This window comes from Canis lupus, chromosome 13 (assembly GCF_048164855.1).
Source record: "Canis lupus baileyi chromosome 13, mCanLup2.hap1, whole genome shotgun sequence".
NCBI classification, from domain to species: Eukaryota; Metazoa; Chordata; class Mammalia; order Carnivora; family Canidae; genus Canis; species Canis lupus.
The window spans coordinates 5,927,946-5,955,366 of record NC_132850.1 but is presented as its reverse complement, the minus strand read 5'-3'; the positions used below and the strand labels follow the sequence as shown (position 1 = coordinate 5,955,366).

Sequence of the window (27,421 nt, the reverse complement as noted above, 5' to 3'; positions counted from 1 at the left end):
TACCTCTGGTTCTGCTCCCACTCACCATCTCCTCTACACCCAATCCTCAAGGTTTATGAACTTAGCTGGGACATGGAGGGCACCAAAAAATACCTATTTGGATGAATATAACAGAAGAAAAGAATCCTTCGCTATGACAGGGAAGCCCCAGGGTTCCTCCAAGGCTGCTGTGGTGCACGACTCCTCAAAACCTGAGAACCCGGTCCCACCTCCCCTCCACTCAGTAAAATACACATTGTTGGGCTGAGCCTGGAATCCAGGTACCCGCTCCTACTAAAGAGGGGACGCTGGGGGATGGGACAGTTGGAACGCAGCAGGTACATCCCTTCGGAGCCCCAATGCTGCTACTGCTCCAACAGGAAGGCTGGAGGGACACGCCCTCCCCACGTTTCCCACTTCCAAGGCTTTGTTCAACTCTCCTCCCAAGTGGCAGGGTCTCCTTGCACTCTGGGCCAGTTTTTGGTACTCAATGTTTCTAGTTGCTCAGTTAGATTGAATTATCCGCTCACTGGAGTACATCTCATGTTAAATGTTCATAAATAAATTCGTAAACAAATGAGGTAATTAAATAAATGTACAATGTCCATCGATACACATACATATGTGAAAATATAAGTATCAACAGTAATGTGCGTATATCTCTAGAAGGAAATTATATAAACTAAATATATAAACATATATATTTAGTGGTTTTTAGTGTTTTTTTTTGTGTGTGTGGAGTAGGAATAAAAACAATTATTTTTTATTAAAAAAAAAATTATTCGCTCACTGTTCTTCACAAGCTCAGTCCCTGGAGAGGGGACTTTAAGCAGCAGGAGTCGTCAAAGCACATGTGAAGAGCTGGCCCAAGGGATGGTTAAACCAGGAAGGGAAACACCAACCCAGAGTGATGTGCCACAAAGGCAGGGGTGGCGAGACCTGACTGCCATGGACACGACTGGGGCAAGAGAGGAGTGTGAGGGACAGTGCCAGTTCTGGAGTTGAGATTTTGACAAGAGGATGTATTATAGACAAACTGAGGGTCTGAGTGCTGCGGGCCAGAGGAGGCCTCTGGGAAAATCCTATTCTGGAGCAGGCTCTGGCCTTCAGATGTCCTTGTGGGCAGATCACTGTCTCCTTGGCTCCCCTAGGTCTACTAGGCTCCCCTAGGCTACTCAACACCACCCAAATCTTGGCCACCTGAGTTTGAAGTGCGTAAGAATATTGATTAATCACTTCTTAGTCAAGTAGGGATCCTGCAGAAGAAGCAGACAGGTAGGATTACCAAGGACTTGTTCCGAAGGGGCAGGCAGGTGAGGTCACAGCTGGTTGCAGAGCCACTGTGTGTCAGGCTGCTGAGGTGTGGGGCAGGAGCAGTTGGGCTGCAGAACAGCCCAACTCCTTCCTTTATGCAAATGAAGGCGAATCTTGGTGCCATAGTCGTGTCCGCAGCAGAGGCCCCGGCTCGCCCTCCCCATCTTTGTCTCCTACGTGTATACCTGGCCGACTTGAGTAAGGGCAGGGCTTATCCTGGGGTGCTGCACACTTGGGGTCACTGCTGCAAACAGGTCTGGGGAAAGGTGTCAGGTCAGATCTAACATAATAAATGTAACATAACCAGTGCTCATCAAACCTTAACTGCTATTTAAGTTGATGAGAAAGAGATGGGGGGGCACCTGGGTGGCTGAGTGGTTGAGCACCTGCCTTCGGCTCAGGATGTGACCCTGGGGTCCCGGGATCGATGGGGGAGCCTGCTTCTCCCTCTGCCTGTGTCTCTGCCTCTCTCTCTGTGTCTCTCATGAATAAATAAATCTTAAAAAAAAAAAAAGAAAGAAAGAAAGAAAAGAAGGAGGTGGGTAAGTGTTAAGAACTAAAGGACTGAGTCCATAATCCTGGGCTTTCGAACAAGACACATTCAGAAGAAGGACTGGGTTTATTTTCTGACAGAATCTTTTAATATAAAACAAAGATAAAACACATCTCAGCCCTGCAACCTGCCAGCATGCCTTGGTTTTCACAAGACGCACGCTAGACCTTAAGACTAAGTAGGAAAGTCTTTAAGGAGCATTTGGTTGGGAGAAATAGAAAAAGGAGACTTCAGGTAAGCCTGGGCAAGCCCAGAAGCTGAGCTACATCCCTGAACACTAGAGCAGTCCTTGTCTCTTCAGGTCCTCATAGGTCTTCTTATTCACCACGTTCCCGCTGGAGTCTTCATATTCTTCCTGAAAGGAGAGGGTTACATTATTAGCTATACCTCCTGGGAAAAATGTTTGGAACCAGCCTCTGGGTACCTGAGCGCACCCTGGCTTGATTTCATGGTATTCATCTCAGACAAGACAGCCTTTCTTTCTTTCTTTCTTTCTTTTTTTTTAAAGACAGCCTTTCTTAACTGGTGTTCTGCAAGAGAATCAAACCCGACTGCTCTAAGGCACCCCTGTGTGTCACGAACGAACACATCCCAGGCATCTAGGATGATACTATTTATGACCTCTCCTTGGGATACCTGAGAAAAGAATCTATTCAAATCACTCTCTGTGTCTAAGATGATGAACGCTGGTTGAGAAAGTGTGACCGAAGACAATAGCTCTCAAATGATTCCCAAGAACCCTAGGTTCCTGCCCAAGAGGCCTCTCAGGGGTTGAAAGGGAGGTCAAGAAGGCTGAGCTTCCTCATTTCCAGTGTAGTAATTCCCCTTTATTTTATTTAATATACTGAAATTTTATATTACAGTTTGTAAACAGCTTTGCTGCTTAAAAAAAAAAAAACAAAAAGGAACAGCTACCACCCCTCATATACATGTCATTCCTCATCTCTGAGTCTGCCCTTTGAGATATCTATCTCAAGATCAACAAGGATGCCTCCCTGCCTTGAGAGAGACAAGATCACCTCATTAGATGCTTTCCTCAACGGAGACCTAACCTATAACATGGATTCACAACTTCTTAGCCTATGAATCCTCACGGCAGGGTAAGACATTGGATAGTCCTGCTTGCCACTTCAAAATTTCAATACAACCTGTGTTAAGACACATTTAAAGTCTGACACATTTAATATCACAAATAATTCTGGCTTACACATCAAGAGCCAATTTATAGATGTTGGCACATAATACTCGCTACTACAGTGAACCGGGGACCACCTCTCACCTCCCTTCTACAGCGTGAGGGAGCAGTCACTTGACACTCTCCCCAACAGTACGTTAGCACCCACCTCGGTGTCAGGCTGCCATCGCTCTGATGCCTTCTGCAGTTTCAGCTTGGCCCACACTGCAGGACGAGAAATGAGCAGCAATCAAGATTGGCTTGCGTATCCATCAGGCAAACAAGTGTTACAACATCCCTGTCCCCATTAAGATCCCCCGGACGACCCTGCCCTTGAGACTTTTGCCTGCCCCAGACTAGGATTTCAGTTCTACAGACTAAACGCTTTCCACGGCAAAACTTACCATAATCTTTGCTTTGCTGTAAAAGAAAAGTTGGACTAAATATAACCAAAGACTTCTTACAGAACTGATATACCCTCAAAGAAAGAAGTTAATTTGGTTCGACCTACGGGAATTATGGAAAAAAGTGACCTTAGGATTTTAAAGTTCAATACAGAAGAGAAGGGGAACATTAGGCATGGTCAAGTATGTTTATTTAAAGCCTGGTGTGCAGATTTCAAAAGCTTCAGAGGAAAAAAAAAAAGGTGAAATATCATGGCCAAAGAATCTGAAAGATAAGATGTTGAGCAAACACTGGAGATATTAAAACAAGAATTCTGAGAGTTCAGTAAAAGTATCCTGGGAAAGATGAAAAGGAGCAGATGCCTCCAGAAATGACCACAGCTTCAGAGGGGGCAAGCATACAAACACAAGGCAGGACAGGCACTAATCCAGAAAAGAGACCCAACTCTGTAACACTGGCGTTGGAAGGTACACTCTTAGCACAGAGATCCACACAGAACAGCTAGGATAGGTCCACTGAGGGACAGAGGATAAAATACTACATTGGGAATACTAATTCCTATATGCATCTATATTTCCCACTAAATAGAGCAACTCTAAACTTGAGAAGATTATATTATGATGAGCACTAGGTGTTGTACATAAGAGATGAACCACTAAATTCTACTCCTGAAACTACTTTTACACTGTGTTAGTGAGCTAAAATTTAAATAAAAACTTGATATAAAAAAACAAAACAAAAAAAAAAAAAACAAAACCTTGACAGGAACAGAAGAAATTCCATAGAGAGCAAGTTGAATCCTAACAGGGACGAAACAGGGGAGACAACAATATGAGAAAATGCTTAGCTCTGTGCCTGGTGTACAGATGCTGGTCTCATCGGCTTTTCCTTCCTTGCTGATTGCTTCAAATTAGCTGATGCCTTCAGGCCCAGACAATATGCACATCACCAACGAATAGAAAATTTATCATGTGCTACAAGGAGTCAGAGCAGGGTCTTGCCACGTTCTATGTCCAGTCACTCAGGAATCCAATCCAGAGTAGTATTGGAGATTAGAAACACTGTAGTGATTGTTTTTTTTCTTTTTCTTTTGGCTGTCTTGACTTTTTTTTTTAAGGGAAAAAAATGGTTATAGGCAACTATGGAGCAGTAAGGGGGATATTATTCTTCAGAAGGATCTGAAAACAATTAGAAAAGAATGGGATCACCTCTGGGCACCAATGTGGATTCCTTAAGAGTAAGTGAAGAATTGAATTTCCTGTTTTTGATGAGCTTAGCTGATCCAATAAAAAGCCAGAGACACAGGATATCATATTTTAGCAAAGCCACTGCTCTCACAGGCAATGTCCACAGAGTCCGTTACAATGTTTAAATTTCTTGGGGATCCCTGGGTGGCTCAGAGGTTTAGCTCCTGCCTTCGCACAGGGAGTGATCCTGGAGTCCCTGCATCAAGTCCCACATCGGGCTTCCTGCATGGAGCCTGCTTCTCCCTTGGCCTGTGTCTCTGCCTCTCTCTCTTTCTGTGTCTCTCATGAATAAATAATTTTTTAAAAAAGTTTTATTTATTTATGATAGTCACACAGAGAGAGAGAGAGAGAGAGACAGAGAGGCAGAGACACAGCAGAGGGATAAGCAGGCTCCATGCACCGGGTCTCCAGGATCGTGCCCTGGGCCAAAGGCAGGCGCCAAACCGCTGCACCACCCAGGGATCCCAAATAAATAAAATCTTAAAAAAAAAAAAAAAAAGTTTAAATTTCTTATGCTATTATTCTAGACAACATGGTGGTAACTGAACTTGATGCTATTAGCTTATCAGTTAGCTAAATTTATACCTGGTGAACACTGGCTAATGGTGACCACCCACTTAAATCATGGAGTTCTCAGGTGGCAACTTCACAGGGCTTTCTTAGCTGTTTTTTCTTCAACTTAAGAAAAACAAAAATAGGGGTGTCCGGCTCTTGATTTCAGCTCAGGTCATGATCTCAGGATTTTGAGCAAGCCCTGCATCAGGCTCCACATATGGAGCCTCCTTCAGATTCTTTCTCCCTCTTCCTCTGCCCCCACTGCACCCACTTGCACGCACTCTCTCTCTAAAATAAATAAATTAATTAAATTTAAAAGTTAGGTTAAAAAAATAACTATAGTTTAAATGACAGCACTGAATCCCTCCCTCCTGGCTAAAAACCCCAAAAGAAAAACTTCAACAGAACGATCTAAAACAGGGATGCCTGGGTGGCTCAGTGGTTGAGCATCTGCCTTCGGCCCAGGGCATGATCCCGGGGGTCCAGGGATCCAGTCCCACATCAGGCTCCCTGCACGAAGCCTGCTTTTCGCTCTGCCTATGTCTCTGCCTCTCTCTCTCTCTCAAGAATAAATAAAATCTTAAAAAAAAAAAAAAAAAAAAAAAAAAGATCTAAAACAAAGACCACTAAGTAAATCCAGCATAAAAGCTATGCCAATGGTTACTTCCCTATCCACCCCCTTATTAGGGAACACATCTTCTCCAGGTGTTCTGGAAGGAACAGTTGTATCTAACAAGCAACTCTTTATCCTGACACTACTGGAGACCCAGGTGACTACAGATGGCAGTGGACCCAGCTGCACCTACCTACCACCTCTCCTTAGTACTACATGCAGGGACACTAAGACACTGATGGAGCTGGATGACAGTCGGCTCTGAAAACTGAGGAGGGGCATCACAGCAGAGCTAGGGCTGCCCTCATGAGAATGCAGGTGAAAAGATACAAGAAAATAGAGAAGGTGTATGTATGGAGAAAAGCACAACTGAATAAGTATATTCTTGGAATGAGGGTGGATAGCATGCACAGTTAATTTTAATAGGCTTTCTTCCTGGTAACCAAAAATTCCTAAGATGTCTACTCCTGAATCTTTTTTTTTTTTTTTTTCCAGATTTATTTATTCATGAGACACACAGAGAGAGGCAGAGACATAGGCAGAGGGAGAAGCAAGCTCCCTGCAGGGACTCGATCCTAGGACCCCAGGATCACAACCTGAGCCAAAGGCAGACACTCAACTACTGAGCCATCCAGGTGCCCCTACCTCAGAATCTTAAAAAAAAAAAAAAAAAAAAAGAGAGAGAGAAGAATCCAGGTTTATTTTATTTTATTCAAGATTTTATGTATTTGTTCATGAGAGGCACACAGAGAGAGGCAGAGACACAGGTAGAGGGAGAAGCAGGCTCCGTGCAGGGAGCACGATGTGGGACTCAATCCCCGGGCCTCCAGGATTATGCCCTGGGCCAAAGGCAAGCACTAAACCGCTGAGCCACCTGGGCTGCCCTGAGAATCCAGGTTTAATAAAAAAAATTATACCACCAACAGGAAATGAAAAATTACAAAAACTTGACACCATAATAGAATTAACCTCTATTCAGTAATTAATTGCTTACTACTAGTGAGACACCTGGGATAAAGTCTGTCAAAATCTAGTGGGAGCCAGTTTGTATACAACCACTGATCTGCTATGAAAGTTTGAAAGGAAACCAGAGAGTTTCTTGGCTGAGGTCATGATCTCAGGGTTGGGAGATCAAACCCTGCATCAGGCTGGCCATAGTCTGATTAGGATTCTCTCTCCTTCTGCCCCTCTCCCAGCCCCCAGCTTGTACTCAGAGAAAAAGAAAAGAAAAAAAAGAGGGATCCCTGGGTGGCGCAGCGGTTTAGCGCCTGCCTTTGGCCCAGGGCGGGATCCTGGAGACCTGGGATCGAATCCCACGTGGGGCTCCCGGTGCATGGAGCCTGCTTCTCCCTCTGCCTATGTCTCTGCCCCCCTCCCCCTCTCTGTGACTATCATAAGTAAGTAAGTAAGTAAATAAATAAAAAGAAAGAAAAGAAAAAGAAAAAAGAGAGAGATTCTGAAAATAATTTGGTAATGAAAGAATGATGAACCTGCCAACAATGTTCTGGAAAAAAGCAATTTTTTTTTTAAAGTCTCAGTAATCTCTACACCCAACATGGGGCTCAAACTCACAACCTCGAGATTAAGAGTCCACATACTCTTTCAACTGAGCCAGCCAGGTGCCCCGATGAGAACTCTAAAAAAATCTATGTGGTGTGGGTGTTTGAAAGGCAGTAGAGAAAAGATGCTGATCACTTCCTATACATAATTCGACCAAATAATATATATTAATAACTAATAAAAATTAGTAACAGAAATAAACTATTAGTTAAACCCTCAAAGTTAGAAATTTTAGAAAAAACATCAACCAAAAAGGAACAGATACAAGTTTACTCTTTAATCCATGTAAATGAGAGACCTAACAAAAAACAAGGTAACTTTTCCAGCAAAGGAGTTAGATACAAATAAATCAAATACAATGAAGTATAAAAGGTTTAAGAGGCCTATACAATGGTGAATATTGATGACTAGGGCAAAAAGTGGCCCACAGTTGCTGTCAAAATTTTGATAATGGGGAAATGGTCTTAGTCCATCACAACAGAAAAGCTATCAGATAAAGGGAATTTTAAAAAGAAAATGGGAGTAGCCAATAAGACAATATTGAGTTTATATGACTGAAACACCACAAAATAAATACAAACCTGGTAGAAATGCAATAGGTGAATTTAATTATAACCAAGAATGTCAACATATCCCTATCACAATGTGAAACAATATACGTATCAAGTTAAGGACCTGAGCACTGTAAAAAGATTATATATATATATATATATATATACTTTTTTTTTTTTTTTTCCTTAGGTGTTAGAAAATCTTTAATCAATTAGGCTATATACTTGGACACAAAAATACAATATACTGTAAAGGTAGAAAGTCTGTATTTAATGGGCCAAAAAACCAACCAGGAATAAACAAAATAGAGTTAAAAGGTGCTCAATCAGGGGCACCTGGGTGGCTCAGTGGTCAAGCGTCTGCCTTCAGCTCAGGGTTCTGGGATCAAGTCCCACCATCAGGCTCCTTGCAGGGAGCCCACCTCTCCCTTTGCCTATGTCTCTGCCTCACTCCGTCTTTCATGAATAAATAAAATCTTAAAAAAAATATGCTCAACCAACTATAATTAAAAGTACTCTTCAATCTCTTCAAAACCAGAAATAACATCTTTAATTAAGCTTTAGATATAACGTATCAATAATGGATATTCCTTTTTCCAAAAAAACATTTATCTGAGAGACAGAGGGGGAGAGAGCATAAGCAGGTGGGAGGAGCAGATGGAGAAGGAGACTCTCTGCTGAGCAGGGAGCCTGACATGGGGCTTGATCCCAGGATCATGATCTAAGCCGAAGGTAGCCACTTAACCGACTGAGCCACCCAGGCACCCTGATAATGGATATTCTTTTTTTTTTTTTTTTTTTTTTAAGATTTTATTTATTTATTCATGAGACACACAGAGAGGCAGAGACACAGGCAGAGGGAGGAGAAGCAGGTTCCATGCAAGGAGCCCGATGTGGGACTCGATCCTGGGAATCCGGGATCAGGCCCTGAGCCAAAGGCAGATGCTCAACCACTGAGCCACCCAGGCATCCCAATAATGGATATTCTTAATATATTTCTAAAAGAATGATACCTAGTTCTAAATGCCTGTATTAAAAATAATAAAGAAACAAAAAGAAGAATGTTTTCATCTAAACACTTAAGAAAGGACTAAAAAAGATTATAGAAAGTATTAGCAGGAAAAGTTTAATAAAACAGAAGAGAAATGAAGCACTTGGCTTCCACTTTGTCATAATAAATCAAGGAACTGTATGGGTTATTAACTGGAGAATCTTTTCAGCCTGGTCCCTTTGTATAAAGAAGTAATCTCTATTTAAATATAAACAGATTCAAATGACAGAAAAGAATGTAGCATGTAATCCCATCTGTTTTATGTCATAAATACGGTTTTGATCCTTAAACCTGACAAGTGATTCAAAGGTAAACAAGAAGTGCAGCTTTTATTTACGAACATAAACCTAAGACTTCTGAATAGAATTCTAATAGGATAAATAACTGCATTAAAAGCATTATCTACCATCCGTATGAAAGAATCCAGAAATGCTGCTTAATCCAATGCTCAATTAAAAAAAAAAAAAAGTGGTAAAAACGCAATCTTTCTCTGGTGGGATGTGAGAGTAAAACCATGAGCCAATCTTAAAATCAATGTAGATACACAAGCATCATTTCCTTTGAAAACAGCAACCAGGTAAGGATGACCTATCGCCTATTTCTATTTACTTTAACATAAGACTTGGGGACAATACTTAGGAATCTAACCATGAAACAAACATCGAACAAAAAAGTATCACTTTTCTTTTAGCAGTTGCCATGACTGTAAGCTTAAAATGATGTCAACATCAATCTAAGGTATCAGAAGTAATAAATTAACTCAGGCAAATTGCGGGATGTAAAATAATACACACAAAAAATGGACTATGACCTACTTACTGGTGGGACACAGCTGGAAAAAATATTTTAAAATAAGACTACATTCAAAATACACTGTTATGGTTATAGACATTTCATTACCATCTTCTTTTCCCAACAAAGTGAAGGGCAAAAATGAAAAGTAAATTAGAAACTAACTGGATGAATCGATAAGGAAACACACTGTAAAAAAAAAAAAAAAAAAAAGAAACACACTGTAATTCTGACTGGAGATACTAGACGATCCTGACTTGTAAATGAGTAAGGAAAGAAGAAAGTGGGAAGTTCCCAAAGCTGACTACACACAAAAAACTCAATAAAAAAGTCCCCAGAATCCAAAGGCTAAATCAGGATCAGGGAGGCTTTTTTGGTACTACTGCAGTGTAACTGTATAATGACATACAGCATTCTATTAGTTTCAGGCATAAAATATACAGACTCGACGATTCTGTCACTCAATGCTCACCATGAGTAAACGCAGTCACCACCGTTTAGAAGCTCATTTCTAATTTTCTAATTTGGCTCTGCAATGGACGTGAACAGCCCAGGAGAAGGGGCCTAAGGAATGGAGTCAGCTGGCCAAGCAGCTGAGTAGTGTGGTATGAACCCAAGGGGGGCTGCCTGAAATTTCACAAAGCAGAGGGGTAGGACTCCTTTCTTTTCAGTCTAGCCAGCTGGAATTGAAAACACGACAGAGAAAAGAAACTAGAGAGAACAGAAAGCCTTCGAAGGTGATGCAAATGGCCGGAAGAACTACCAGAGAGCCAGGCTGACAGGAGCGTGACTGAGGTCCCCAAGTGCTTTAACAATAAACACATTTCCTGACATATGCTCCACACTCCGCTCTTCCAGCAAAAGGTATCCTGCTACCTCCATTTCTGTGTATCTGCCCTGTCACCTCAGAAGTAAGCTTATTGGGATCATTTCTATTTTTCCCTTTAATAGCCGCTGTTCTAAACCGTTAACGGCAATTCAGAAAAACATATCTATCCATTCACTCAAAATCCTGCACACTGAGGAGTTCAAAGGCCCAGCTCAAAGGCCTGTTTTATACAGCACAGGGCTCTCCTCAATAGGGAAACAATCAGTAGGGTGACCAATCCATGCCCTGAAAAATGTAGTTCTTGTGTGACTAGACCCTTTTATATATCCACAAGCTGCTGCCCCTAGACCTGGGTACAGCAGGGCATTGGGAGCAGTGAGTTGTAGGAGTGGCCACTTGATCTGGTGCCTAGGGCACGGTAAATAAAACATACTTACAGGAGACAGCATCTTCGATCTGTGTCACATTAGCGAAGTGGGCAGTGTTTGGGATGCCCAAACACCTCATGCCGTGGGCATGACGCCACTCCTGCGAGGAGAGAGAAGCAAAAAAACCAGGTGAAATGGGAGCAACTGAATACAGGGCACAAACTCCATTCCATTCATAAACCTTAACCTGACCCTTCACAAAAGACTCCACCTAATGGCAGCAGCATTCTTTCTGTGGCTCACGTTCGTAAACAGCTGGCCACGGCTGATAGATAAGAGGCAGTTATTTCAAAGCAGCACTGCACAGTTTTCCTCACTGGGCTAGTTTCTCAAACCAAGATTCTAGGTCCAGATCCAGTAATAGTCCAGACAAAACCTGTGTCCAGACCACAGAAAAACACCACAACTTTAATTAACCGGTGACTTCCCACGCAGCCCCCACCACCAGTCTAAGTGTTACTGATGGCAGGTTAGCATCACCTCTGGAAGTAAAGGAGACAAATGCATACCAGATATGAGCAAGGAGACTGACAGTTTGGGCTCGGGGATGGCAAAGGGCATGGGCTTTAGCGTGGATGCCAATCCCAATGCACTGGAAGGAATACTGAGAAAAATTCAGAGACTACTCAGGGGCTCAACAGAAGAGGCCCAGGATCAGTTAGTGCTACGGATGTCTGAGAAAGGACTTCATATACGATTTCTATCCTCGGTCCAGCGAATCTTTTCCATTTGTAAAATTCCCAATCTGTAAAAGTACTAAGAACTAAAGGCAGAAACAAAACAAGGGTGAATGCACTTACTGGAGTAGCGCCCAGATAATGCCTGGTCTCAAGAACTGCTTGTGAAATGTTACCCTTTGAGTTCCTATTTTTCAAACAGGAAGAGGCAAAGGCCCCTTCAAGACACAAAGGAGGAGGCAGTCAGGGCTTTGTTAGGTCCTGCGTACTAGCAGCGGGCAGAGAGCGACCAAGGAGGCAGAGGATGGTCTAAGGAGCTGGCGGAAAGGTAAAATGGGAGAAGAACAAGCAAGAGCAAACAGAAATATGGTTCAGCTAGCAGAGGGCAGAGTGCCTCCAGAAACCATCTCAGGCATCGTTCGCTGCTAGCATGGTGCCAAAGGCCACATGCTTGACTTTAGATCCGCTCCTTCCTGCTTCTCTTAAGCTCTGGATGCCAGTGCTCCTCCTGGGTTGTCCCTATCCTCTCTGAAAGTTGCACGTTTCATACTTCAATTTCCAGGAGAAATGGGTCTGAATTCCTTACAGCAAAGTGCCGCTGGAAGGCCTTGGGACCTCGGTACGTGTAATTTCCACAAATCTCACAGTTATAGTTGATGTTTAGACCATGAAGCTTGTACAGCCAGTAGGGAATAGGCTAAAAGAAATCAGACAGGAAACAGCATTAGATTAGTGTCTGCATCTGCCCTCCGATATGGGCGGTGGGAAGGAAGGCGGTAGTGCTGGAACGTACTTTGCCATCCCAGCCGAGGGGCAGGTTTTTGGGGTTGTAAATGATCTCATTCTCCTCATCTTCACTTTCACTCTCACTGATCTGCTCTTCCTCTTCTTCTTCTCGTTCCTCCCCTGTCCTCGCCTGCTTGCGTTGTACATTTTCATGTGTGAGATGCCGCTGTTCCTAGGTCAGGTCCAGAAATGAAAAGGGAAGTCAGAGAAAAGTAGTGCAGAACAAGAAGGGCAGTTTCCTACAAGCCCTTCCAAGAACACGGTTCTCTTACTTGTACAATAAGGGAAAATCCTGTCTTCATGTCAAAATTCCCTGATCAATAGGCTCTCCTTAATCATGAAGGAAAAACTCAAAGGTTTTATATCACTTGCCTAAGATACTCATCTGAGGCCGTGGACTATTGCAGAACAGTGAACAAAATGCTTTTCTAAGTATGTCCTTACCTAGTCCTTTCTTCTCCTTCCTCACCAACATGACAACCTTCTAACTTGTCTTGAGTCCCTCCTCATTCCAGTCCAACTTTTTGTTCCCAGATTTAAGTGCTTAAGAAAAAACCCCAAACCCCAATCAAATGGTACACTACGCTTAAAAAACTTTGTCTTTCTACTGTTTAAAGAACAAAGTGCAGAAACGCCTGGGTGGCTCAGAGGTTGAGCGTCTGCCTCTGGCTCAAGGCATGATCCTGGAGTCCTGGGATCGAGTCTCACATCGGGTTCCTTGGTGGAAGCCTGCTTCTCCCTCTGCCTGTGTCTCTGCCTCTCTGTGTCTATCATGAATAAATAAATAAAATGTTAAAAAAAAAAAGAACAAAGTGAAAATTTCCAACGTAATTCTCCAAATTATTCTCTAACCACTCCCTCCATTATAAGGCACACTCCACACACACTGACTTTCTTCTCATTATTGCCTAATATCTAATTTCTCTCCATGATGTTTTACCTCCACACTTCTTGTTTTCTCTCTTCCTAGGACATTCCTTCTCCTTCTTTCTACTTAGAAAACTCAGTCTCAATGTGTTGCAGCACGTATCACATTGTGCTGCGGTCATTTATCTCCCCCAACCACAAAGTGGCCTTTTCAAGGTCAAGAGGCAGGTCATATTCACTACTGTATCCAAGGACTTAGCACAATGTCTGGAAACCAACAGATACTGATAAATGATGAGGTAATAGTAAAAATCCTATCAGTACAAATAAGAGCAACTTCTGAAAACCATTCTGGCCAGAATTCTAGAGTGGTGCCACCTCCTGGCAGGGATAGCAAAGTGCTCTCGAAGGAGGGAGAAAGTAGCAGGCCCATCTTATGTCACGGGTACAAATTAACCTCCCAATCATCCTCAGAGGACTAGCAAATCAGATTGCTGCCATACTAGTAGAGCTGAGGTTCACTGTGGAGAGTATCAGTGCTCCCAAGGTCCAACATCTAGCAAGCCCTTTACTGAAAACAGTTGGGAACCAACAGGTGACTAGTTTAATAGCAGTTTATAGCTATTATATGCATGGTTCTTAAACAAGGGCAGAATGCAAACATCCATGGCAACTGACAAAGACACTTAAACAAGCTATCTGAGCCAGAGCCATCTGCTCAAAATGCCATCTGAGCATCTGTAAAGGAAAAGGCTCTCAGCAGTTGAAAACGGTACAAAGCAGATACTCTCTGAAGGCTGGTCTTCTGTAGACCGTCTTCTCTGGGTGGTGCCCTCTCTTCTACCTTCTCTTCCCTGAAAGAGTGATTTCCCTTGTCCTCCTCCTCCTTTCTCTCTGAGATAAGCATCCTGTTCTGGTGAGGTCTTTTTTTTTTTAATTTTTTAATTAATTAATTAATTTATTTATGAGAGAGAGAGAGAGAGAGAGAGGGGCAGAAACACAGGCAGAGGGAGAAGCAGGCTCCATGCACCAGGAGCCTGATGTGGGATTCGATCCCGGGTCTCCAGGATCGCGCTCTGGGCCAAAGGCAGGCGCTAAACCGCTGCGCCACCCAGGGATCCCCTGGTGAGGTCTTTTTCCACTCCCAACCCACCCTTCAGCTCTTTCTTGAAAGAATACTCACGCAGCAGCTCATAGCCAGCTCTGTACCACTAACACTCTAGTCCTAGCAAATTCCTCATTATCTTCTAAATATGTAGGTAATGGCTTTTCTTTCTTTTTTTAAAAAAACATTTTTATTTTATTATTTATTCATGAGAGAGAGAGAGAGAGGCAGAGACACAGGCAGAGGGAGAAGCAGGCTCCATGCGGGGAGCCCGATGCGGGACTCGATCCCGGGACTCCAGGATCATGCCCTGGGCCAAAGGCAGACGCTCAACCACAGAGCCACCCAGGGATCCCCAAGTAGTAATGCCTTTTCATAAGTTATACCTGAAAAGCCTGCTGTGAGTAGACTCTTTCCTACTTGCCTTGAATATCTGCTTCCTAGGTCATCTCCTAGGTATATTTGGGAACTTCTAGGTATATTCTGGAATGCAGGCACAGAACCTGCACCATTCTGGATACTACATTGAAAGGGGAGTTTATTCTCTATGCTGGGCTTCATGGAAATTGGGCAACCTTGGGACAACAGGCATCTTTGAATAGAACGCAGCCTCACTGAACAGTCAAGTACCCTGAGACAATCTTATTTTCTTCTCACCTAGTTTAACACCTACCCTTCCACTTTTAATTCCTGGAAAAAAAAAACAAAACAAAAAAACAAACCCACAAGTTCACATTCGTCTGATTCCCGTACCTTGCAGCATTGACAGCTCTCAGCAAAGTCCATTACTTACCCCAAGAATCTCTACATATTCATAGATTTGGGCTTCTAGGAAGGCAATGTCTTTGTTCCTCTCAGTGTCTCTGGAAACAAGAAACAAGCTGTATCATTCAAGGATTCTTTTATCCAATACCTTATCTGTGTCTGGGAATGCTTATTCCAAGAGTCCATTAAAAACTATAAGCATGTGACAAATGTCTTGCTGTGAAAGCAAATGCTCTATTCAGCTCAGGACTCACTGACGGAATTATTAAGGCTATTTCTTGGAATGCATGGAAAATTCCTCTTTGACCTCATTCTAGAAGATATAAAATATATCAAGATGTTTACATTTCTAGCATTATAACCTACAAAAGAATTGTGGTACAGGAGACAAGCTCTGGGACAGGCAGACTTGGGCCCAAATCCTGACCCTGCTACTTAGTTAATTATGAGATAGTGGGCACATTTCATAACTTCTCTGAGTCTTGAACAACTACTTTTCAGAGTTGTTGCAAGAATTACAAAAGCACTCAGGGGTCCCTGGGTGGCTCAGTGGTTTGGTGCCTGCTTTCGGCCCGGGGCATGATCCTGGAGTCCCGGGATCAAGTCCCACATTGGGCTCCTGTGTGGAGCCTGCTTCTCCCTTTGCCTGTGTCTCTGCCTCTCTCTCTATGAATGAATAAATAAATTCTTAAAAAAAAAAAAAAAAAAAAAAGAATTACAAAAGCACATAAAAAAATATCTTGTACAAGCATGTGGCTCAACAACAGATTCAACTGCAGGGATGAAAGGTACAGCACAGGCAATATAGTCAATGGTACTGTAATAGGTTTATATGGTGATCTATAGTAGGTCTGCTTGTGGTGAGCACAGTATAATGTACAGAGTTGTCAAATCACTACATTGTACACTTCAAACTAATGTAGCATTGTGTGGCAACTATACTTCAATTAAAAAAAAAAAAAAGATTCAGGATCCCTGGGTGGCGCAGCGGTTTGGCGCCTGCCTTTGGCCCAGGGCGCGATCCTGGAGACCCGGGATCGAATCCCACGTCGGGCTCCCGGTGCATGGAGCCTGCTTCTCCCTCTGCCTGTGTCTCTGCCTCTCTCTCTCTGTGTGTGTGTGTGACTATCATAAAAAAGATTCAATTGTCATTAGTAAAAATAAACTTAGAAAAATATTTTTTTAATCTATTTAGCCTCCATGACCTACTGAATAAGAACAAGTACCCAGAGCAGTTTAAACATTAGACTTCATCTGCTCTCAATCACTGGAGCACAGACTGTCCTTGGTTTCTAACAATGATGGCACACTCTAAATTTGCAGAGAAAAAGGACAAAGTGAATTGCTCTGAATCAGTAACAGCGATAAAACAGGCTGCTGTGGTAAGAATTCTGCATGGGAATAAAATCTTAAAACTGTCCACAAAGGTGGCACCCCAGTTACTCACCGCTTGGTGCCTTTTGACTTGGGATTTTTGGCAAACAGGGAGGTGTCAAGTGACTCCAGGGACTTTCCTTTGGTGCTGAAGAGCCTCTGGGCTCGCTCTTCTAGGGTCCTAAGGAGACAGGAGTGGCAAAGGATTTCAGTTACTCTACCATATAGGCCTGCGTATTTCTGCACTGCGAAGCAATGGAAAGAATGGAATCAGGGTCGGTTATTGTGCGAACGCATCACAAAATGGGACAATTCTGATAGAAAAAGCAGTCTCTTACCCACCACACTTCAAGCCTAGAGCTAAGAGTGCAGATTTCAATCTGTCCAGACCCAGGGAGGCCAACTCCTATATAAAAAATAGCCAAGTTACAATTTCATCCATTTAAGATTTTGAGAAACAACAAATGCCTTAAGCTTAGGTCTTTGCAGGCTGGTGTGTGGGTGTTCTTGAAGCTGTGGCAAAACCATACATTCCAAAGCCAAAACCTAGCAATAAGCTTAAACTCTCCAAGAACTGACGCTGTGGTCAAGCTCATATGTAATCATACTGGTAGTCATTATCTCCACTATATTTTAAAATAGTTTGAATTACTTTACAGTTTTCAAAGTAGTGGGGTTTTTTGTTTTGTTTTTTTTTTTTGTTTGTTTTTTAATCTTTCCACATTCTTTGTAGATGCCTAGTTCCTCTGAGGAATGAACAGGTGAGACCAGTACAGGTGCTAAAGAAAACATACCTCCCAAGAAGAGAATGCAGACAGGTCAAGATGGGCTCCAGCATGGGTCAGGGCACTGCTTGTCTCTTTCTGGCAAGAACAGTAAGACCCAGGTTTAGAATGAAGGCAAGAGAGCCATCTATCTACATTACCAGGTGGTGGCTAGCCTTTTTCTTATACACATATGTGACTATGAATCAAATTCCTGTTATGAGCAGAGCCAAAGACAAGATGGTTCATTCTCTCCCCGAGAGTTCAGGAAAACTCAAATTTTATCACCAGGAGTGAAAACACATGGTAGAGATTTCTAGCATATAATCTTTTCAGTTTCGATCAACAGAAACCACACAGCAGTAATGACACAGTTGGTGAAAATCCGGGGTCAGCGAATGGCAAGGAGGCCCTGAAAAATCTCATTCCAAAGTATGCATGGGAAGAAAACCTGACATACTTGGCAGGGGACACCTCGTTGTCACAATTGATCCCAAGGGATCAGCATCTAATAACCTTAAGGTGGAGGCTCAATATCAAGGTAAGATACTTAATTCAATTCCCCTGCGTGTCCTCTCCCCAACTCCACGGATGCTCACCGGCCATCCAGGAAAGGTACCATTCTCCCACTTCTTCTCAAATTCATTCTGAATCTTCCCAAAAAGTTCGTTCTGATCTTGGAGGGGCTTGACTCGATCTGTGTAATCTTGAAGGTACTCAAGCAGCATCTCCAGGTATCTACAGAGGAACAAGCAATATAGAGAAAACAGAGTTTGTGTTTTTTATATATTGTTATGCCCTGTAAAACATAATCCCAGTGATATGTTTTTAAAATAATACTAATTTTTAGGGATCCCTGGGTGGCGCAGCGGTTTGGCGCCTGCCTTTGGCCCAGGGCGCGATCCTGGAGACCCAGGATCGAATCCCACGTCGGGCTCCCAGTGCATGGAGCCTGCTTCTCCCTCTGCCTGTGTCTCTGCCTCTCTCTCTCTCTCTCTCTCTCTCTCTCTCTGTGTGACTATCATAAATAAATAAAAAAAAAAAAAATTAAAAAAAAAAAAAAAAAAAAAAAATACTAATTTTTAGAATAAGCTTGCGATTGACTTTTTGCCTAATATGTCATTTTGCTTCTGAACTTTCTGATCTCATTTTATTCTCATGATACAATTTCAAATACTAAAATCTTAATTATCTCACATACAAGATTTCAGGTAAAAAGAAAATGAGAAAAAGAGAGGAAGTCAGGAGTACATACACATAACTCACTTCAAGCAAAATGAGAAATTCTAATCTTTTTCTTGTTAAACTCCAAAGACACAGATCCCTGAATGAGACTTCCTTATACGATGAGACAAGTTTAAGGACAGCATGGGCATAAGATCACAGATGCACCAACAGACGCACATTCTTCCAGAGCCAGAGTATTACAAATGTTTAAAACTATGGCATTCAAAATCCATATCCTCCAAAAAACGTGGAAGTCATTTGTGTCCTTTTAGGCAATAAAATTCAGAACTCTGACATCAAATCTTTACATTAACCTTCTAAGCAAATCCAGTAGAGGCCCAGAAGCTAGGAATGCCTACCTCTTATATTCAGCATTTTTCCTCTCTTTAGGAATGTCAAATAACTGGTCGAAGATAGACAGATAGGTAATATAATCCAGTTTCTGAAAAGAGAAATGAAAAGAGATTCAGTTAGGGGTGTGCACCAAGTTAAACTACAGTATCCAATAAATGAGATAAAAATCGAGTATTGTTTTTAACAAAGTAACAAGACCTGGATCATCTTAGTCTTTTTCTTGCCTGTCATTTAATTCCTACACTACCTGGAGTGTTAATTCCACTGCACTGAGTAGACTATTAGACTAATAATAAACTGTGCAAAATAAAGATCAATAAACAGTAAACTACAGAAACACCTGTCAAACACTAACTACATGTGAGGTACTTAGTTGAAGACTCTGACACCCACTATATCCTACACTAAGGTCCTGAAAGTGCCATTTGTTCACTCATGTCCTCACTTACTGAGCATCTTTGGACTAAGTACATGGATACGGATGAGAACAGATACAGGACCTGCCCTCATAGAGCTTAAAGTACAATCACCGAACTTCTGGGAGATTTCCTCACAACTCCGTGAGGGACTTAATCATACACCTCCTGTGACCTTTCTGGGATTGTCACATTCAATTGCAACTCCTTTGATAAAAGACACTAAGTAGGGATCCCTGGGTGGCGCAGCGGTTTAGCGCCTGCCTTTGGCCCAGGGCGTGATCCTGGAGACCCGGGATCAAATCCCACGTCAGGCTCCCGGTGCACGGAGCCTGCTTCTTCCTCTGCCTGTGTCTCTGCCTGTCTCTCTCACTGTGTGCCTATCATAAATAAAATAAAAAAAAAAAAAAAAAAAAAAAAAAAAAAAGACACTAAGTAGCCCATTGCTGGCAGATACTGTTTTCTTTTCATATTTTTCACATATCTAGTACTATGTGTGCCTAACAAAGGGGTTCAATATGTATTTGTGAGTTTTTAAAAAAAATATCCTGTTTACAAAAGCAAAATATGCTTGTACTAATAATCAATAAAATTCGCTAAAAACATATGCTTGGGGCACCTGGTTGGCTGAGTTGGTAGATCTCAGGGTTGTGTTTTCTGTTTTCTTTTTTTAAGACTCTATTTATTTATTCATGAGAGACACAGAGAAAGGCAGAGACACAGGCAGAGGGAGAAGCAGGCTGCCTGCAGAGAGCCCGACATGGGACTCAATCCCAGGAACCCGGGATCACACCCAGAGCCCAAGGCAGACGCTCAACCACTGAGCCACCCAGGCATCCCTCAGAGTTGTGAGTCTAAGGCCCATGTTGGGTATAGAGTTTACTTAAAAAAATAAAAATAAATAGGGGCGCCTGGGTAGGTCAGTAGGTTGAGCGTTCAACTCTTGGTTTTGGCTTAGGTCTTGATCTCAGGGCCGTAAGACTGAGCCCTGTAACAGGCTCTGCACTTAGCCGGGAGTCTGCTTGAGATTGTCTCCCTCTCCCTCTACCCCATGCATGCACACATGAGCTCACTGCTCTCTTTCTGAATAAATAAATCTTTAGAAATACTCAAAAATTAAAAATAGGACTGTTGTATTCACTATAAAAAACTTATTATTTTTTTTTTTAAAGATTTTATTTATTCATGAGAATGAGAGACAGAGAGAGACAAAGACACGACTCCATGCAGGGAGCCCAATGTGGGAGTCGATCCCAGGTCTCCAGGATCACGCCCTGGGCTGAAGGCAGCACTAAACCGTCGAGCCACCCGGGCTGTCCTTTTTTTTTTTTTTTTTTAAACTTTCATTTTGTATACTGTTTCATTCCAAGAAAGCCCATTACGTCTTTTATATTTACATAACAGTTACAAAACACAAGGAAGATAGTCTAATTGCTTTCTGTGCAGAAACCCCAGCCTGATGTCCTGACCTACCCTTAGAATCAGAACCACTCTCCCCACTCCCCTGCCACCTCCCCCAACCAGCCCTACCTCTGAGGCCTTGAGATTAATATATTTGAGGTAACAGTCATGGAGGTCGAGGTAACGACCATATCCCTCTTCATCTGTGAACTCCACCAAGTCTGAAAGAATCAAAGATATCAGTGATTCAGACATTAAAGACCACTCTCTTGGATGCGCTAATTCTTTGTTTCATGACACAGTCCTTCCTCCAAATGTCCTCCCTATGATGTGAAATGAACAGCCCTCAGTTTTCCAGGCCAGTGAATTTGAGCGAGGGTAGTACAAAACGAGTATTTTGTCCAAGGCCAATTTAGGATGCTAATCCGCCCCAGAAATCAGCAATGAGAAAACCAGCAAGAGAACCTGGCTATGAATTTCTCTGGGGCTCTGTGGGAAAATCTGAGCTCTGTCATTAACCTGCACTTTGTTAGTACTAGAGAGAAATACTGAATGCTACTTACTTTGTGCCTCTTCACTTGGATTCTCTCGAGCTTTCAGAAGCTCCTCAAATTCCACTGACATTGGCACACAGATCTGAGAAAAAAGGAAAAATTCAGGTGGATTTTTAACAAGAGTTGCAATGTTGCAAAAATGGACCGTATACTTAGATTTCTGACATTTTAGACTTGATTTTTCATTAGGAGCCTACTACTATTATCTAATTATTACCTTGCTTTTTTTTCCCTTTTCCTTTCTTTGTACTGTTTGATTAAAAACTCCTAAAGTAACACATGCTCACAAAAACTCAAAAACACAAAATGAAAAACCAAAGTCCCCATTTATTAATTCTGCTGCAAATAGGTAAGTGCTGTTAAGAGACCTGTTTATACCAGCTTCTAAATTTTGTTCAACATTAGGATCCTGGGAGCGTTTTAAAAAATCTCAACGATACTAATTAAATAAGAAGGGGGGGGAAGATAGCAAATACTTTTTAAACATCCCCAGAGGAGGGGCGCTGGGTGGCAGGATTGGTTGAACGGCCAGCTCTTGGTTTAGGCTCAGGTGGTGATCTCATGGGTTGTGGGATAGAGCCCATCTGCCTCAGAGTCTGCTGAGTTTCTCTTTCCCTCTGTTCCTACCACCTGCACACAGCACTGTCTCTATGAAATAAATCTTTAAGAATTAAAAAAAGGAAAAAAATAAAAAGATCCCCAGAGGATTCAAACATAATCAGCAAAATTTGCAAACCACTGTTCTATGTAAATACACGCACGTACAAGCACATACAGGCACATGCAAGGTGTTTATTTTGTTTTTCACATAACTAGACATCTTTTTTTCCCTTAGTTTATCTTGGGCATCCTTCCAATCATTTTTTAAAACCATCTATTCCTCCATCACCTTCCTATCAAGGCCAGAATAAGGTTAACACATCAGAATGGTACTCATGTCTTCTCTCTCGGTTGGTAAAAGACTTCACACTCGATGCTTCAAAGCAGTGGGAAGACTCCTGCTTGTGTGAGAAAGCACTCTTATCTCCTTTCCCCTAACTTCAAGGTCTTCTTCCTGGTATTCCTAGTCTCCTTTCTCTACCTGTGTCCTTAAACATGTACATATTCCTTAGCTCCCTTATGATCCTCTTGTTTCTCCTTTTTTCCTGCCAGTGTTTTAAATGCCTATTCCCTCTTCTAGGTTTCTGCTTCCTCATGGCCCACTTTTGTCCCTGTGACCACATTTCCATTCCCACTAGTGCGGTGAGGCAGGAATCCTGGCACTAATCAGTCAACCACAGCTGATGCCAGTGTTTTGCTTAGCTTCAGTAAGACATTACCTAGAGCTGTCGTTTGACCTCTGTGATAGAAGTATTCCCAGGCTCCTTGGCACTTAAGTACCTTATCGTCATCAATACACCCGCGTGGCATGTGGAGAAGCTCCGAGTCTACCTCTGCATTCGCTTTTCCAGAACTCCACTATTCATAACTTCAACATCAAATCTATAATTCTTAAATCTAAATCTCAAGCTTTTTTATCTCTTGCCTGACCTGAGTCACCTAACTTCTACTACTCACAGGATACTACCACCTATATATAACAGCACCTGAAAAGCTACATGTATAAAAACTCATTCCCAGGCTCAGTAGGTTATGCATCTGCCTTCAGCTTGGGTCATGGTCTCAGGGTCCTGGGATCATGCCCCATGTTGGGCTCTCCGTTAGCAAGGTATCTGCTTCTCCCTCTCACTTTCTCTCCTCTCTCTCTCTCTTTCAAATAAATAAAAAAAAAAAAATCTTAAAAAGAATAAAAATAAAAATTCATTCCCACTCCAAATGGATGACGTCTTTATTTCTCCCAAGGGAACAAGTAACCTTCCAGTTACATAGTCATGAAAGTTCAGAATAATCTATGGCCCATCCCTCTCCACATCTGCTACAGCCATAGCCTTGCTCCCTTTTCCCCCTAGAACTCCTCTGGTCAGCTATTCAAGATGTTCAAAGGCTTCTAGATAATTGAGATATAATCTCTGCTTCTTATACCATTACAATATAGTGAGGCACATATTCATTGTCATAAAAATATAATCAAATCATAAAGATTAATTGGAAGGGTAGACTAGGAAAGATATTTCATGAAAGAGTTGGCCTATTAGCTAAACCCTGACAGTATAATGATCATTGCAAGTGAGTAAAGTGTCTTTGTGTTAGTTGGATCTCCTAGGTAGATTTCAAGGCAGAGTTAGGAGTGCAAGGGGTTCATAGGGGTAATGCTTGTGAAAGATAAAAACAGGAGAGCATGATTGGGCAGGGAGAGCCTACACTGTGATTTAGACAAAGTCTTTATCCTCCCAACAGGGAGCTGTGGAGCAAAGACTACTCATTACAAGAGTCTTGCACCGGATGGAAAAAGTCAGTCTACAGTACCCTCACTTGTGCTCAGTCACTGGCTGGGGCTACTCAGGAAGAGTATGGCCTTGGCCTAAAGACGAGGCAGAAACTGAAAGCACTTGAGTTGTAGGATGTCAGCTAAATGGCAGGTTCTTTTGAAGGGACATCTGAATGGTGCGTCTCCATTCTCCTTACACCTTTCCTTTAGTATGCTCTCCAGGCAGGTTTGGAAAAAATACTTTCTGAGTACCATACCTCATTTGGGTGTTTCCGATGGAATTCTTTTATTTGCTTGAGTCTATTATAAAATTCAGCAAATTCATTGGGTCCTGAAATGGCATTGAGTTCCTCCTTTCGTAACCTGCAGTGTCAGGAAAAATCCAAAGAACACAGTGCACAAAATCAGTCCTCTAATCGTGGCTCCTCAGGGGCACTAAGTCCTGGACTCGAAGTGACTATCACTTACCCATCCTTATCATCATACAAATCCCGCAGGTTCCCACTCACTTCCATATATCTCTGAAAGGCAAACACAAAACCCATCAGAACAAAGCAATCTCTACAACTATAGGCTAAGCAACCAACAGCTTTCACTAGTCAAAGCCCAGGGAAACCTTGAGAGAGATGTGGTGTTAAAAGTCCTGTGCTTTTGGGCAGCCTGGGTGGCTCAGGAGTTTAGCACTGCCTTCAGCTCGGCCTGATCCTGGAGACCCGGGATTGAGTCCCACATCAGGCTCCCTGCATGGAGCCTGCTTCTCCCTCTGCCTGTGTTTCTGCCTCTCTCTCTGTGTCTCTCGTGAGTGAATAAATAAAATCTTTTTAAAATTTTATTTATTTATTCATGAGAGAGAGAGAGAGAGGCAGAGACACAGGCAGAGGGAGAAGCAGGCTCCAAGCAGGGAGCCTGACGTGGGACTCCGATTCAATCCTGGGACTCCAGGATCACACCCTGAGCCAAAGACAGAGGCTCAACCGCTGAGCCACCCAGGTGCCCAATAAATAAAAATCTTAAAGAAAAAAAAAGTCCTGTGCTTTCTAGAGCACCTGGGTGGCTCAGTCAGTTAAGTGTCTGACCTCTTGATTCCAGCACAGGTCATAATTTCAGGGTCGTGAGACTGAACCCCATGTTGAACTTCCTACTCAGCGAGGAGCCTGCTCCCCCCCCCCCCCCGGCTCCTTTTCTCTCTCTCTCTCAAATAAATAAATAAAAATATTTAAAAAAATTTTTTTTATTATTTATTTATGATAGTCATACAGAGAAAGAAAGAGGCAGAGACATAGGCAGAGGGAGAAGCAGGCTCCATGCACCGGGAGCCAGATGTGGGATTCGATCCCGGGTCTCCAGGATCGCGCCCTGGGCCAAAGGCAGGCACCAAACCGCTGCGCCACCCAGGGATCCCCAATAAAAATATATTTTTTTAAAAAGGTCAAGATGAAGACTACCTAAGTGACGTGCTTTGATAGGTAGAGTGTTCCTATATTTACTACTGATCCTTACTTTCCCTAGAAGATTCAGAGAGCCACCCTGCCAAATAGCAGTTCCCACCCAGGACTCTCAAAGAGGAGAGTAGCCCAAGATGACTTTCACTATTTGAAAAAGCTTGACTGAGTGCACAAGCGAAATAAAACCTCACAGCTTACCATGGATTCAAACTCAAGGTAGTACAGGTACTAGTCCCTTTTTGCAAGCTTTCGGGACCCGATTTGCTTCAGAATTCGGGATTTTTAGATTGGGGAAGGTATTGAACATTATGTATTGAACTCTGGAACGCAGATTAATAATTCTGCAATAAAAACTATGCCTTATTTATTAAGTGGGATGAAAACCATAAACAGCTCATCTGTTAAGATCAGGTTTTGCTGCCAAATGAGATCAAGTGAGATTTTTTTTTTTCAAGTCAGATTTTGCCACCAAGTAATTACACCACCACCCCACCACCAGCCCCCTCAACCCACAAAGAAACTCTTTGTTTTCACAGCATTTTGGATTTGGGAATTTAAATAAGGAACTAGGGCCTAATAATAGTAATTATCTCCTGCCAATCAGGAACTTTGGTCTTTCAATCCTTTCTAAACAGATTTCAAACACATGCAGGAAGAGGGATGCTCAGCGGCGGCTCAGCAGTTGAGCATCTGCCTTAGGCTCAGGGTATGACGCCGGCGTCCTGGGATCCAGTCCTGCATCTGAGCGGCTGCCTTGGGCTCAGGGCGTGACCCGGGGGTCCTGGGATCTAGTCCCGCATCAGGCTCTCCCTGCATGAAGCCTGCTTTTCCCTCTGCCTGTGTCTCTGCCTCCCTCTCTCTCTCTGTGTCCCTCATGAAAAAAAAAAAATTTAAAATCTTAAAAACAAAATATATAAGCAGGAACGGAGATCATCAGTCAGCAGCAAGAACCAACCTGTTGCCGGATTCATTTCCTAAAAGTAAGAGGTGGAACTATTACGAAGCAAATGTAGTTTGGTGGGTTAAACATACTTCAAAAAAGGGCCTTCTGGGGGAGGAAGAAAACACTCCGGTGGTGCGTCAGAGGTGGAGGGGGGCGAAGGGATGGGGGCCTGGGTCCCGGTAACTGCGGTCTGCACGTCGCGGGGCGCAGGATGGGAGGAATGCGAGGTCCCCCGTTTGCAGAGGTGATGTAGGGGGGCTCCGCAGCCGCCAGGCCGTGTCCAGTGCGGTGTCCACGGCGGCGGGTCAGCCCCGCCGCCCCGCCCCGCGGCACCCCGCCCCCCCCGCAGCTCCTCCCCACCCAACCGGACACTCACATCCTGCATGGCCCGTGTGCGGTGGTCGGAATTGATCTGGTCCCGGAGCTGGAGGAAAGCAAACGGGGACACGGGCGCCGTGAGTCGCAGTTCTGAAGGTTGCACGGGCCGCCCGAGGCCGGAGCCGTGGGCCGGGGTCTCAGCCGCTGCAGCCCAGGTCTCGGGCGGGAGGGGGGGAGGGGGAAGGGGAAGGGGGCCCGGCCCCGGCGCAGCCTTCGCCCAGGCCCCGCTCACCGTGGACTTCTTAGTGAGCATCTCTTTGGCCATGACGTCCATGAGCCGCTCCTTCTCCTCATGGTACCGCCGCTGCTGCTCCAGGATCGTCTCCATGTTTCCTCCGCCGCGGGTTCGGACCCCCGACGCGGCCGGAAGCGACTCCTGCCGCGTTGCGCGCCCTCGCCCCCCACGCTGAGCGTCCGGCGGCACCAAGGTTCCGCGGGCGCCGGAAGCGCCTCGGGGACCCGAAGCGCGGGGAGCCTCGCTGGGAGCGCGCGGACCGAGCTAGCGAGGTGGCAGCAGCGCGCCCCCTGCCGGCCGGAGGACGGCGGAGCGACGCCACGCGATTTGCAGGTGCCCCTAGGGGGCGCGCAGAAATGCAGGAATCTGAGCTTGGGGGGCGGGGCAGGCACATCCTAGACCGAGGAGTAGATGAAGAACATGAGTTGGGGGAGTCCTTAGCTTTCAGCGTGACTTTTTTTTTTTTTTTTTTAATTTATTTATGAGACAGAGAAAGAGAGGGAGAAGCAGGCTCCATGCAGGGAGCCCGATGCGGGACTCGATCCTAGGTCTCCAGGGTCACAAGCTGCGCTAACCCGCTGAGCCACCAGGGCTGCCCAACTTTCAGTGTGACTTCGACAACGTTATTTTCCCCCTTCCCTAGACCTCGGTGTCCTTGTCAGCCATCCTTTCTGTTTGTTTAAGAAATTCGCATGCAGAGAAAGCCTAGTT

General features: G+C 43.6%; 1 protein-coding gene across 1 annotated transcript; it reads right to left on the bottom strand.

The window, feature by feature from the left end:
• Positions 1 to 1,911: 1,911 nt before the first annotated feature.
• On the bottom strand, positions 1,912 to 26,912 carry SF3A3 (splicing factor 3a subunit 3). The gene is made up of 17 exons (XM_072771879.1): positions 26,708 to 26,912; positions 26,474 to 26,521; positions 24,178 to 24,230; positions 23,967 to 24,072; positions 21,351 to 21,423; positions 20,917 to 21,008; positions 18,976 to 19,058; positions 17,989 to 18,127; positions 17,420 to 17,488; positions 16,964 to 17,031; positions 16,699 to 16,806; positions 15,280 to 15,349; positions 12,522 to 12,686; positions 12,315 to 12,425; positions 11,061 to 11,151; positions 3,190 to 3,245; positions 1,912 to 2,201 (listed from the first exon to the last, which is right to left on the bottom strand). Exons 1-17 carry the CDS (start codon positions 26,801 to 26,803, stop codon positions 2,124 to 2,126), a joined length of 1,506 nt encoding a protein of 501 aa, XP_072627980.1. The 5' UTR covers positions 26,804 to 26,912; the 3' UTR covers positions 1,912 to 2,123.
• Positions 26,913 to 27,421: the final 509 nt, after the last annotated feature.